This window comes from Amblyomma maculatum, chromosome 6 (assembly GCF_055883805.1).
Source record: "Amblyomma maculatum isolate TAMU_Amacu chromosome 6, ASM5588380v1, whole genome shotgun sequence".
Lineage (NCBI taxonomy): Eukaryota > Metazoa > Arthropoda > Arachnida > Ixodida > Ixodidae > Amblyomma > Amblyomma maculatum.
In genome coordinates this window covers 137,142,320-137,157,482 of record NC_139349.1, presented here as the reverse complement: position 1 = coordinate 137,157,482, position 15,163 = coordinate 137,142,320, and the positions used below count along the sequence as shown (strand labels likewise).

General features: G+C 46.8%; 1 protein-coding gene across 2 annotated transcripts in view; it reads right to left on the bottom strand.

Annotated features, from left to right (window-relative positions):
* Positions 1–599: 599 nt before the first annotated feature.
* mr (anaphase promoting complex subunit morula) overlaps positions 600–15,163 on the bottom strand; it is a 32,072-nt gene continuing 17,508 nt past the window's right edge. For both annotated transcript variants that reach the window (XM_084607472.1, XM_084607474.1), the window contains exons 13-14: positions 5,122–5,372; positions 600–840 (exon numbers count right to left, since the gene is read on the bottom strand). In XM_084607472.1, the coding sequence (XP_084463598.1) occupies positions 625–840; positions 5,122–5,372 (467 nt within the window). In that variant the 3' untranslated portion in view covers positions 600–624. The remainder of the gene's footprint in view (positions 841–5,121; positions 5,373–15,163) is intronic.

The following is a 15,163-nucleotide window of genomic DNA, read 5'->3' as shown; positions in this document are numbered from 1 at the left end:
GCTGCCATTAAATGAGCTGTGGATGCGACAGTTGAAACGGAGGGATGTGCCACCGAACTTTTCTTTTTTAATTCTCAGGGGCAAAAATAAGGGTTGGGTTTATAATGCAGTGGGTTGATTGCGTGACAAATGCGGTATCATGTTTCGCGATCGTAAGCGGCGTCTGAAGTCGATTTCTGTATTCGAATTATCAATATATCGAACAATTTCGCGATCCCCTTTGAGGTCGATATATCCGGGTTCGACTATTAGTATAAGCGGGTTTTTACATAAGCGTTCTAAATTTCGTGTGAGCTCCTATGCGTGCAATTATACTCAAAAGCTCAGTAAATAACAATGGCAGTTCTAACTGTACTATATCCATGGCCATAACCCCCTCTGCTGTACTCATGCACTCTGTTCTTGTCTGTGCAGCACAGACATGTTCAGTCGGAAGAGATTATATTTCAACTCTGTCAATTACTCCTTCTCACAAGGCCCATTTACCACACAATAAAACCTTGTAACAAGCAACATTTCAGTTTTCTACTCAAACAAAAAAACTTATTCTCCAGTTAAGCCAAACTACATTCCAACACATTACACAAGGAAAGTCAGGCTATCAAGCTAAGAGCCTTTTATTTCTTACAGGCTGTCTGACTTCGGCAGCCTGTAATGGCCACCGGAGTAAAGCAGTTTCTGCTTGGAAACTTGGCCATCAAGGAAATGCCGCAGTTCTAGAGCAGTCAGTTCTGCCGTCGACGGGGTCTGCATGGCAAACATCTTGAGCATGGTGTGAATCCTTTCCAACGTCAGGGTCTCCAGGTTCGTCAGCATGCCTACTATGTAGGACCAGTAGATCTGCAGGAGCCAAAATTTTCAGGAAATGGAATGAGTGCCCTAAGGTGGAAGCTTACACCTCACTGAGTCCCTTTCAACAGACCCTGGAGCAATGGACACGTGCTTTGAAATTCAAATGCCACTTTCCTTTGTCTCCACTTTACATGGACTGAGAATGTATATACATGGCACTTAGCAGAGAATCTACTGTGCACTAAAAGAAAAAAAATACCAAGGCACACATGATACGAATACGAAAATGAATAAGCTTTTATGCATCACTCTTCAAGAGATGATGGACCACAAATGAAAAGCTACAGTATAATAGCTTGAAACTCTAAGAAATTCTATTCTAACTTGCAGTAGCTGGTGCAACTTACTCAAACTTGACCACTGCAAAGGACGTGCACATAACATGCTAAAGAAAAAGCACTTATCCTTGCCGCATTAGTGTTTCTTGGCTGTCTAGTAACTGACAAACCCTAGAAGGTAGTTATAATTCTTGGAAGCAAAATATTAAAAATATAGCTGCTGAACACAGGGAGCTTTGTACCTGTACACAATTCCCCGACAATGTATTTGTTTAATGCACAATGAAAGGGCACAAAGCACAAATAAGGCAAAATGAATGCTACATTTTGTCTTCAAGATCTACTTATGTGCTGTATTTTATGCTATCCGTGGCATTCAAGCATGTTCTACCTTACTGACTGCCACAATGCTATCATTTTGTAGTACAGCTCAAGTACCTTTCTGCAGTCTAACGCGATTATGCCTAAGCTGCAGCGTTCCGACTAAGTAAGCCACTGCCATGACTCAGGGCCAGTTTACTCATGGTAGCTTTGAGTACCTTCAAATTGGGTGTTTCATGGTAATAATATTGATAGCAGCGCATGAGTAAAAGAAAAATTTTTAATCTTGCAAATTTTACTTCCAGTCGCAAAAATAACTGCTCCAAAGTTACAATGGTACAACTAAAGGGAATTTCTCAACATGTTCTACAACTTTCACCCTGAAAGGTAAAGTCAATTATTAAAAGAGCTATGTTGTTCACAAAACTGGGCACACTTAAAGATATGCTGTCTTGGTTGTGACAACTGCCTGCACCTCTGCAATATTCAATGCTTCAAAGAATGCACTGTTGCTCTCTAAAGCTTGTCACTGGGTACTTAGCTGTAATAACTTGCCTACCTATGTTGGTGTTTTAGAGTCAAGCAATGGGGTGCCATGCAGAAATTATGGCTGACTGGCTGGCCCCTCCTTGCACCCTTTCTTTTGTACAGCCACCACAACCAACTACCTCCAACTCTTGATGATTTCAAATCAAAGGGGACTGATGGTCCATTCAAATTAGCAAGAGAACTTCTGTTTAAAGCACTTTTAATAGCCACAAGGCGTAAACATCTTTCAATACACTTGACATTGATGGGAACGGAGTCGGTTCCTTTCGTTGCATCTCCTTAAGCAACTGGTTGTAGAAATCCATCAGCTACATCATTCAGCCATAGATATAGGGTATAACATTATTTACCAATGGCTCAGGAGGGTGTCGTTGAGGGCTAGTTGGTTTAACATTGCTAAAAAGAGAACTAAAAACAGGACAAAGCGAGTAATAAACAACAAAGGCGCTGACTTACACCTCAAGTTTATTCAAGAGATGCACAAATATTAAGTACCCTCGAGGCAAGCTGTCAGCTGAGTCAACGTCAGGGGCGGTGTTAAGGGCCAGATAAAAGCGACAAAATCTTAAAAGCTATAAGAAGTTTCAACAAGGAACGACGCCTGTGGGAAGAATGACATCAGAAAATGAAAACAAGATGCAGGTGAAGGATGGATAATCGGCATGTAGTTGGGTAAAAATCATGGCTAGCAGATACGCAGCCTCTTTTGATAATAGATTGGTGGATGAACTTACACGTGTTACCATGGGTTCGAATCAGGTAAGACTCATGTATTTCCCGTGTGCGCTTTCCGTAATATCTTTCCAAAATCTTCGAGACCGACCGACCGACCGACCGACCGACCGACCGACCGACCGACCGCAGTACATGCATGATTACCTTGACTGACTGACTGACGGACAGACTGACTGAGTGGAGTGAGTGAGGGAGTGCTGCGCTTCAATAGTTTCGGGTGCGCTGACATGTTCTGAGGTTAAAAAGAAACCTGCCAGTTTTTACCTAAACAGGCCTGTGATGCCCTCCAGTGTTGCAAGCTGGTTACCAGCGACCTTCTCGCCGACTGTTGGCTTTTTTCCTTCATGTATTATAACGACCACCCTCATTTCCCCTTAATTGATCGGCTCGACCAGAGTTTTTTCACGTCACCCCGATGGACTTTTTCACACGAAGCAAGGAATGCTGGTGATGGACAGCATGTGAGCACACATCACCGATTTCATCAAGAAAAAGATAAAAACAAAAACCTGCAGTCCAGTCATCATAGCCGGCGGCATGACGAATATACTTCAGTCGCTTGACATTTCTGTTAATCGAAGTTTTAAAGCGGTTATGCAATGCTTGTGGGAGTCCTGGATGTCTGGGGGAGAGCATAGCTTTACCAAAACTGTACACAGAAACGCGCAACTTTTGGCGAAGTAGCAGAATGGGTGAGCGAGGCATGGAACTCGATTTCTGCAAAAACTATTGTAGCAGGGTTTAGCAAGGCTGGGTTGGTCCCGTTTGTGAGTGATGAAGTTAGCGAAGTGGATAGCAGCGAGTCCGAAGATGATGAGAGGGACATGCCTGTGGAGCTCCCATCTGAAGTAGCTGCAATGTTTGTAAGTGACTCGGAAGACGACGACATCGATGGCTTTGCCTAAATGCCGTAATGTAAGCTGCTGTTTTGCGCATTGTTCATGCTGTTGAAATAAAATTTTTTTGAAAAGCACTGTCTTGATTGCGGAAAGCACAAGTATGTGAGCACTTCCTAACACAGGATCCATGCAGAGGCACGGCCGCAGCAAGCGTGTTATTTAGTCGCTCTTTCTCACTACCTGATCTGCAACAAGATTTTATATCGCTTGCCAAAGTGGGAGGTGCGTCTTATGCACAGGTGCGACTTATATATGTTTTTTTTTTAAATACCATTTGGAGAGGGGTGCCACTTATACAAAGGTGCGACTTATAGATCCGAAAATATGGTAATTTGATTTCTTGGAACATTTTTTAACCATTTACATAAAATGCTAGCAATAACTTTTACCTAACTGCACGCCCATCATCCATGCTTCACCTATATCTTGTTGTTTTCACTTCCTCGTGTCACTCTTCCATGCTCCTTGTTGAAACTTTTTATAGCTTTAAAGATTTTATCACTTTTATCCAGTCCTTCACACTGTCTTTGACGTTGACTCAGCTGACAGCTTGCCTCGAGACTACTTAATGCGTGTGCACCTTTTGAATAAACTTCAGTTGTAAGTCAGCACTGCGTTGTTTCTTCCTCACTTTGTCATGTGTTTGTGCAGTTCCCTTTTTACCAATGGCTACCAGGATGCCTGGCATCACAGGCAAACACCATCTCGATGAGGACACATGAACTGCCTACCACAAGGCCATGTGTGTACCTCAGTTTCGAGAGAAGATGCAGCGAGTAGGCTTCGAACACTAGCATGAGAAATCAGTTGCCTTGAGGAATTCTGGTTAGTTTTCCAACCAACATCCACAATCCCTAGAACCTGAATTCAAGCTCTGACTTCCACCTGACTAACATGGCATGAACCAATACAGCTGTGTCGTTTGTGGCTAGGTGCCACTTTCATAAACCATTACTCCTCTGTGATCAGAACGGCTGATAACCCTGCATGGAATATTTGAGGCAGTGAAGAACCTAACTCCCACATACTTTGCGACTGTCTCAAATACAACACCAAAAAATCATCTCTATGCTGCACACTGGAGAAACTTGACCCAAGCTTGCTGACAAAGGTACTGATTCTTGGACAGTGACCGCAGCGATAATCTGCGGTGAAGGCCTGTCAGGCACCCCTTCATTTCCTTAGGGTGGGGCCTGCATGACAGGCTCTGACTTTCAAGTGCGCATTTCGTCAACTGCCTTTTTTTGCCTTCTTACTCCCTTTCACCTTTATATCCCTTCACTCCCTTTCCCCCAGAGCAGGGCAGCGAACCAACTTATTTTTCCCAACCTTCCCACATTTCTTTTTCCTTTTCCTTCTCCTCCTCGCCAATGGAGGCTACAGTTTGTAAGTCATCCAGCTGCTTATAACGCTACTCACAATTCCTTGTCCAAGCTCGACGGGCAAAGCACCATTAGCAACCTCGAGTCACAAAGGGATAAACGTACCTGGAGGTCGCTCTCTTTCTGGTCCTGGGTGGAGGCCATGGCTGAGGGTACCTCTTCCTCATCCTCATCCAGCTCTAAGGGTTGGGGAGGGATACCGCTGCCACCCGCACCTTCTCCAGGGGTTCCCAGTACAAACACACCGGGCGACTCCTCCCACAGGATCCCCTGCCCTTGCCAAAAGGCCAGTTTGCGACGCACAAGCGTTGCTGATGCCTGTGTCACAGCACTCAGTTCGTCCAAGGTCCACCGAGCTGCGCACCATGCAAAACATGCATGCAAGAGCAACTTGTCACATGATTGCACAGCGAAATGCCAAACTATAACCCATTCAACATATGTGCAAGTGACATATGTGCATGTGAATGTTTTATTAGGAGCAGCGCTTAAACTTTGGCTCCACCAAAGAGAGGGGGTCTTGCAATACGAGCAAAGGTGGACGTGGAAATAGAAAGAAAGCAGCTGGCAGTCTGCTTTCCTTTTTTCTTCCTCTCTCTTTATTGGGCTGCTAGTGGCCCAAAGCCATGTAGCAGGCCATCTCCACGTACGAAAAGTGATCACAGAATGTCAGTAGGAGAAGCGTCATTTGATATACTGAATGTCCAGTACTTAAGTGACATCTAGTATGAGACTTTACTATACTTTTACACAGTATTTTGAGAAAAATAATAGGCTGTGTGTTCAATATACTTAATTTAAAATATCTGCATTTGACATATATACTCGGGTAATAAAGCCACTCACATAATAAACCCAGCCCCACTTTTACTGCTGAGAAATTTAAAAAAAAAAGCATTAGTCATTAGCAAATCAATCTGTTTGATGACATCCTCCTGGCAGTCAGTCCACAGTGCATTCCTTGGCAGCACGCCAAAATCCTGTGTTTATCCTTTGACGTTGGCTTCTGTGGTAGGAGGCAAACTTGCAATAGTGCGAACACCCTTCCCGGGAGTACCAGCGGTGACTTGCCGGGCTTGTCTGGTTGCACAAGCCTGATTTTGAGTATGTTCACTGCATCACGCCACAACTGGGGCGGGCGCCGTCCACAGCCACAAAATCATTGGAATGCGCGATAGCAGCCTTTTGAAGCGAACAATTCTAAAAGCCGTAAAAGCCTGCATCATGATAATGAATGACCATGTACTTTCGTTGATTGATGGACTGTCACACACAGAAAAAATATCTGCCAAGGTTTCTCCTCCGTGTAATGAACCCTCCTCCAATATGACATAGGCCCCTCATTCCTGCCAGGTTCACTCTGGCTCAAATTCTGCTAGTTCAAATGAAATTTCAGGACATTTCGAGCGAGTTCTCGCCAGTGGTTCTCAAACTGGAATCCATAGAATTCTAAAGCTCCATGTAGTCTTTCCGAGTCCCTGGAGCACTAAATGCATGCATGTTTCAACTATAGTTTTCCCTTAAAAAAAAAGCAGATGGAAATGACTGCTTGACAGGCTTTGTCACCCGTAAAAAGTCAAAGCTGACAGCAACGGCAGTTCGTGCGATATAGGATAAACAATCCAAGTGTTACAAAAGACAGTGCTGTGATATAGAAGAAAACATACAATTACAAGTAAAAAAAAATATGAACAGTGGACAGAAGCATTTTTTTTTTCAATACAGCTTTATCAGTGAACATTTCTCGGAGAGAAGAAAAAGCCATTTTGTTTAGGTTGCTACAGAGAAGTGTTCAAACATTTTGACAGCAGATATTTCAACAAGGGAGAACCATAGTTTGTTCTACACTTGAGTACCTCAAACATTTCAGGGTATCTTGTAGTAGTATAAGGTGTGTTTGTGTGGCACCAGCTTTACAATGCAGGACAAAACGGAGTCATTTCATGCCATATGCTTTTTAGAGAAACGAGCAAACCTGTACTTGAACAGCTTAAGGACTAAAATTCTTTTGTATTTCATTCGTATGGGACGAGTTGGGGCATCATGGGAAGAATTTGTAATGACTTGTAGCATTTTTTTCAGCAGGACAAAAAGCTTTTGCAAACTGGACGTAGTGTTACTTTCCCATACCAAATATCAATACCCTAAATATGTGAAAAAGAATGCATATATAGACCTTTTCACAATTGGCCAAAGGGCGCTGCCATATTGGAAACTGGGCTGTGCTCATCCCAGTTCTCAGCCCAGTCAAACCGGTTTCTCCAAGGGTCGTGAAAAGGTCTATAGTAGTAAAAGTCAGATTTTGTTTCTGTTGGTATAATATATTTAATACGAGAGACTATACTCATGAATTTAGAAAGCGTGGTGCAGACCTTGTTTATGTGAGCATCCCACGACATTGTGGGCGTAAAATCTATGCCGAGTGATGTGAATGAGTGGGCATATTAAATTTTTGTGGCACAGAAAAATTTTGTGCATTCCCCATTACCTTGCTCCTACAGTAAAACCTTGTCAAAACGTACCCGCTTTAACAGTAGTTTCATTTTAAAGATAGTAATGTCAAGTCCCCGACTCGGCGCCTATTCAATATAATGCATTTCGCATCCGCATAAACCGTACCAGCTTATTGCGAACGTATCGGTTAGCACGTACAATTTTCACTTTTCGTCGTACAATTCACGGCGGTAGAACCACCTCACAAAAGACTATTTGACTAGCGTTGTGACAAACCTCCATAAATGCGACCGATACGATAGCAAGCTACATAGCCAATGACAAATCGGAGCCAAGTTTACCAAATGCAGCTGCAATGATGATGATTTATTGACTCTACCCTTCGTATTACCAAGATACTTTGTTGGGCCAGTTGGTACATATTAATAATTTAAACAGCGCAAACAAGAAGACAAAGGACAAGATAAAAGGAAGCCACAGTACAAGCACTGACTCACAACTATACCTAAGTCTTTGGCCCAGTTAAAAACAAACATCACGAAAACGAAACAATCACGTGAAACAACCCCTGGGTTCACCTGCTGCACAAAAAGTCATTCAAAAAAGACATCTCTTTGCTTGAGAGAGTATGAGAAGTCTTGCTGACACAATTATTGTCCGTTGAAATAAAATATAATTCTACTATCTCTCTTGTCATCTTTTCTTTGTGGCGATACAAAATCCTAACCTGGTCAAACATAGGAGTGCACTTCTTCTCCTTCATTCTTTCACATGAATGGCAATGTGAGACCAGAAATGTTTTTTCCTTGCCACTGGAACACCGGAACAACTTGGAAAGTGGCAAGGAAAAAAAATTTCTGGTCTCAAATTGCCATTCATGTGAAACAATGAAGAAGGAGAAGTGTACTCCTATGTTTGACCAGGTTAGGATTTTGTATCGTCACAAAGAAAAGATGACGAGAGAGATAGTAGAATCATATTTTATTTTAACGGACAATAATTGTGTCAGCAAAACTTCTCCTGCTCTTTCAAGCAAAGAGATGTCTTTTTTGAGTGACTTTTTGTGCAGCAGGTGAACCCAGAGGTTGTTTGACGTGATTGTTTCATTTTCGTCATGTTTGTTTTTATCTGGGCCTTGGAGTAAAGGCTTAGGCATAGTTGTGAGTTAGCGCTTGTACTGTGGCTTCCTTTTATCTTGTCCTTTGTCTTCTTGTTCAAGCTGTTTAAATTAATAATGAATATCTACCCTTCGTATCGGGCGGGCACTGTGTTGGCGCCGCAGTCGTTAAAAAAAAAGTAAACAATACAAAGTACCGTAGACACAACACCACACTTAACACATACACACACAGAGAAAAAAATTAATAAATTACGGCTTGCGTACTGCCGTCCACCTTTCCGTGAGTCTCCTTTTGGACGCCTGCATGAAGGGAGCTCTGTTCGCTCCCCACTCGTCACCACCCGAAGGACAGTCCGGCGGGTCAAAATCGAGCGCCTGCGCAAGTGTAGCGCCCCCTGGGAGCAATGTTTTGAGGCGCACTGCAGCACTACGTGCTCCATCGTCCCGGATTTGCACCGCACAGCCGACACAATGTGCATGTAATAGCCTCGTCGTACCGGCTACGGTGGGCGAGCGTTTTAAGGGCTCCTGCTCTTGCTTCAAAGAGCAGAGCACTGCCGACGCTGTTGTCGTATCGATGGTCCTGAGGTATGTTCCGCTTGTGGCTCTGGTAGAGAGTCAGGGTGGCCTTGCCTTCCATGCTTGTGCACCACTGTAGGCGTTCGGCCTCCACAACCCGCTCCTGCACTTCGGCAGCCCACTTTCCAGCCGTTTCTGCCGCTATGGGGGTCCTTGAAAAATACAAACTTTTTTCGAGCTGGTAGATCCGGGTCGTCCGGCTTGTTCTAATGCATGTGGCGAACAAATATTCGAACACTCGGCGTACCCAGCACTCCAGTGCCATAAAAATGAGGCGACCGTAATATCCCAGCTTGCTCGCTGCCTCCCGGGCCTTGAAACTGGACCACCCCCGGTCTCCTTGTACTGCCTCGTTATGAACCTTACAGTGGCAGCCCAGTGCTACTCGCCCCACTTCACGTTGCCGCCACTCCAGCCAGTTGCGCGTGTCGCCGAAAAGCAGACCACCGCGTTTGCAAACGTGAGCCCGGGGACGTGGACAAGCTTCCACAGGTCTCGCACCATGACGAATCTGTTTCCCCATAGGCAACATCTGCGGAGTATTGCTCGGGCGCGCATAGCTGCCTTTCGCACCGATTCTTCCTGGAGGCTGCAGATTCTACCACTGGTCGAACAGAGTTTCACCCCGAGGTACTTGTATTCCGTGAGCCTCTCTTCACCAAGCCTCAGCTCTGCTTCCTCTTTGGTGTGCCCTGCAAAGCAGACGACGGCCGTCTTTTTTGCACTGAATTTAAGCCCCAGGGAGACAATTTCCGAGTTGCAAATGCTCAGCATGGCCTGCATTTCCGCTGGCGATTCTGCCATGATGACCAAGTCATCTGCGAAGGCCAGCCCACGTAGACGGCGATTTTCTTCGATTCCGCAGGTGGTGAACCGCAATCGGAAGCCAAGGCATGACTTTATTAGTGTCCGCTCCATCCTGGACACATAGAGCAGGTATAGCAGTGGTGACACAGGGCAGCCTTGGCGGAGACCCTTGGTGACGGAAAGCGGCGCAAACACTGCATCTCCGAAGTGGACGGTCACTATATTGTTCGCATATACCCGTGCGATCGTCGATAGGAGCTCTCCTGGCACATTGAAACTGGCCAAACAGCTGAGCAGGGACGCATGAGGAACATTATCGTATGCCTTCTCCACATCAAGGAGGCAGCACAACATCGACCTCCCTCTCTCTGTGCTATCTCTGCACACTGAGTTAAGATGAATATGTTATCGTCTAGTCGGCGCCCGAGGCAGAAGCCGTTCTAAAGCTCGGTGAGAACACCCCTCGTCTCCGCCCATCCAATCAGCCAGTCCCTAACCACACGAGCGAAAAGGCGGTATATCACGCTGGTCACTGTGATGGGGCGGTAGTCCTTGATATTTGGGTCCCTGCCCCGCTTCGGGACAAGCGTAACACTACCATGTTTCCAGTCGTCCGGGATCGGTGCTTCTTCTTGGATGATGTCCGTGAGGATGTTTACTAACTGTTCTTTTGCTTCATCCCCAAAGCATTTGACCATACGAGCTGGCAGACAGTCTGGACCGGTGGCCATTGCAGCGCTGATGTGCTTCAGTGCACATTCCACTGTCCGCTTAGAGACCACCCACCGTAGAGCGGTTTGGCTCTGGGTACCCTGATTCCCGGCTTCGGTAGCAGTGCGCACAATGTCTATCGGGCGAGGATCACAACTTCCGTAAACCCAAATACTGCGGTGAAGTGGTCTGTGAGGAACTCTCCAAGTTTGTCCACTGTCCGGCCAGTTGCTGGGTCTGTTAGCGGGGGAGTAGGCGGGGGAGGCCTATCCAGCGACCTGACATATTTCCAGAACTTTTCTGATGCACTCTTCTTGCCTGATGACAGTGAATGCATCATACGCAGGTTCTGCTCCGCAAGCTTGGCCTGCACTAAAGTCTGTACCTCGTGCTTCAAACATAGATACAGGCTGCGGAGCATGTTTCACTGTCGGCATATTTTAGTGCCCTTCGATGGTCCCGATTTGCCCGTCAGCGCTTTTGCCATGCGGCTTTCACTTCTGCATCCCACCAAGGGTTCTTCAGGGTGCGTGTACCCGGCCTTGTGTGTGTCATATACCCATCCATGATCGAGTATAGCGCACTCATAAAGTCCGCATATGACTTGGCTTGTTGTCTACGAGGGCATAGCTCAAACTTCTCCATCACGGTCGTGATGCTTCGACTCAGAAGACGAAACTCGGCCTTGTCCCGTTGGTGGTTGCGTGCGCCTCGCCAACCAGAACGGATTAAAGGTCCACGAAAACGGCCCCCAAGAAGCCACTGATAAACGTGTTCAGTGTGTAGAACACATCCTTTTGAGCATTAACGCAAAGTATAACTCCTTGAAACAAAGCCAGCGATTTATTATTAATTTTTAAAAACAGCGTTTTTTGAAATTCGCGGGCAGAGAGAATGTCGCTTGGCGGTGTCGCATAGAACTATTTCCTTAAACCGTGACGTCACGGGTGAGTTGACTGGCAAGGCTTGCTAGAAGCTGCCATTCGCTGCGGCCACTGCAGCCATGACATTACGGACACACTTCCGGTAGCTGCGAAAGTCGTCTGCTCGTGCGCTGCTCGAACTCTGTGCGGGCTGTTACACAGCTCGCCGCCCTTATCGGTTAGGTGGCCATTGCCCATTAAGTACAACAACCGAAGCGACGCAGGGATCGGCAGAACGAAGCTGCATTTACAAATATCTTATTTATATAACGTGGTTTCAGGAGTACTGGAGTGTTGTCCGACGAGGCGTCAACAGCACGGTCAAGCACCGCACGATGGCAGCACCTCCTCGACCGCCGTAAACACCGCCGCTGTGGCCCCTCCTCCCGCATGCCATTCGCGAACGACACGGCGGATCGTTAGCACCGATGTCCGAAATAAAGCGTGCCAAAATTTGTTGGCGTCTGGAATACTGAGCCGAATATCAAGTATGAAGCCCTCGTGAGGATCGCTGACCAGCAGAAAATTGCTGGTAAGAGCGATAGCCGTGATACAAGCTAGTTTCTGCTCAAGCCAGCTGCCGCTGGTGCATTTTGGCTAATCCGATCTGCTCGTACTAGCTCTGCAATTAATACGTCGGCAGAGTTGATCCTGTAATTATTTTACTATGGCAGGATAGGATTCACTGTAAGGCAGTTTCATAAGTAGACGATTTAGGACAGCATTGATCATGTTCCAAAGCGTCGACCGCCGCGGCTTCGAAGCGAAACAATTTAGGCCTAGCGACGAGGGACGGTCACGCACGGCGCCGCCGTTCGGCGCGCTCGCGTGCCCCACCCCCGCGGTAATTGTGTAACGTACTACCTCAGCCTGCTCGCGGCATCCCGTGCTGCAAGCGTTGCAAACTCGTGTACTTTCATAGCTAAGGCGCGCATTTTTTGACGTTCTGCTCAGCAACAAGCCGTTCAAACGATACTGCAGGCAAGACAAGGCTTCAGTACGCAGTCGCTGCGCTGTCAGCCGTACGAAGACGTCGGGCGGCACCATATTCTATACATCGATCTTTAAACGTGATACAGTGGGCAAATGAATAACTTTGTGAAGCAGACCCGCTCGTACGTTTCGCGCACTCGGGCGCCGACGAGTAGCTTCCGTCAACAGACGCCGTCATAACCTCGGTTAGACGACGCAAACCGAGGTCGTCAAGCTCGGTTTGCGATAACCGTGGTTAGTGGTGTAACCATGGTTTGGTCCGCCGTGTAACATAGGGTAACCACGGGTTCGCGTTTACTCTGTCGCTGTGCGAACTGGCGAACTCCTCAGGCGTGTGCGAGCGAGGACAGGTTGACGCGAGTTACACCAGCGAGCGAGCGCATGGCAACCGGAAGTTCGTCGAAGTGACGTATGTCTGAGCGGAGCTTTGAAATTGCTTGAAATCATTTTTTTTATGGCTCCCTTCGGCGTACGAGTTGAGAGGGAAAATGGAAGGGTCCTTTTTAATCGCCGATATCTCTGGTGTTGCAGAAGTTAGATCGAAAATTTTTGCGGGAGAATAATGGGTGGTTCAATAACTATCAGTGTTATGGCGTTGTTTACCCTTCTTGGTGACCCCTTTCAGTGGACCTTTAAGTCCAGGAGCAGACAATTGTGATCACTGTCCATACTGTGTAATCCCTCCTCGTCGATGGTGATCTTGTGGAACAAAGCGTACAGGCCAGTGGACACCAAGGCATAATCGATTGTAGTGGCACTGCCACGTGCGCACCATGTGAATTGTCCTTCACAGAGCGGGTGTAAATTGGAAATCTCAAGCTGAAGGTTCTCGGCCAGCTGCAGCAGAAGCGTTCCATTTCTGTCCGTGTCACTATCCAGCTCACTTAGGTGCCCATTGAAATTGCCTATTACTATGAGTTGTTTTCCGTTTGCCCATGTGCTGGCATCTTGGCAGATGCATTCAACAAGTTGCACGTTTGCGGCAAAGTTGGGGATAACCGATACGTAAACCACACAGACTGCAGTAGGCATACCTATCATCTCGCCTATTATCCACATGTGATTGTTGCATGCAGTATGGTCATGACGATAATACAACTAGCGCGATCTTGCGGCGAGCGCGCCAATCCAAGCCGTAAACTAACTGTGGCCTCCGAGTGCTGTGGCGCTGGAGCCGATCACGGAGTCATCCACATACTCCGTCCTCCTCCTAGTGGGCCCTATTTTGGACCAGTCCGAGCAACCAACCCACCCCTTCTTGCTCAGTGCCCCTTGCACGCCTAGGCCTTGGTTCACTTTCTTTCGCACGTGTGACAAGGTGACTTTGAGCGGTCTGCGTCACTCCATCCGTCTCCATCCGTCTGCACCATGCCGAAGCTTGGACAGAAACATCGGAGCTTAGTATAAACAACAAGGTGGAGATTGTTCGTGCCATCGAGAGAGGGGCAAAAAAATCTGTGCTGGCACGTGAGAGAGACTTGCAGCCAACTACATTCGAGCCCACTTATAACGATACCGGTTATTACAATATATCGGCTATAACAATGAACAGCCATGTCACCGTCAAATTTACTATGTATCCAATAGTAAAAAAATCCATTTACTACAATGATGGGTTGCCGCACTAACAGTTATAATGATTAAAACCAGCTACTGTGACCCAGCTTCAAAATAAAATATGCGTGATTCCGACGAAAACGCGAGCGTCCGCAATCGCGCAAAGTGAGCGCATTTCGCTCCGCATGTCACCCTTCCACCCCTCGAGACGAGTGGACTGCGCCCACGATACGAAGAGAGGAGAGCACTCAGTTTCTCTACCCTTGCCCCCCCCCCCCCCCCACCTCCGCGCTCCGTCACATGGTCGCGTCCCCGCCGCCGTCCCGACCGACTCTCTGTGTGGCGATAGTGGCGGCTGTGTGCGGGCGGGCGTCGTAGTGCTTATACGTGCGGGGTTTAAGATTAAGCCTGATTTTAAGATTAGCCTACTGATGGCAGTTCAGTTCATCTTCGGTGCATGGTCAGAACTCAATGCTTCGACGGTGCAGAATTGTTTCAGGGAAGCAGGCTTCGTTCGGGATCGCACGACTGCCGCGGCTGATGCTTGCGTAGCTCCGACCAATGAAGGGATGCCAGAACTGTGGTCTGCGCTCAGCAATGATGCATCGGGACTGGATGAGTTTCTGCATGCAGATGATGATGTGAAAACGTCCGAAATCCTCACTGACGAGACAATCGTGGAAAATGTGCGAGCGGTGGGCAACGACAGCGATGACAACACTGCAGATCAGCCTCTCCAAGTAGTGTCCTCACAGGAGGCCCTGCATATGATTTATTCCCTCCGAGACTTCGTTTTTTCAAGAGGCCTTCCACTTGAGCACGTCGAACAATTAGATGCTCTCTAGACCAATGTTAATAAGCTTTCTGTGAAGCAAGCGAAGCTCATGGACTACGGTTTTTTTGTTAAGTAGTGGACAACTTTTTTCTGCTTGATTAAAATTTTTGAACCTTATGTTGACTACATTTTTTGGCAAACCCGGTTATAACAATTATTGGTTATAAC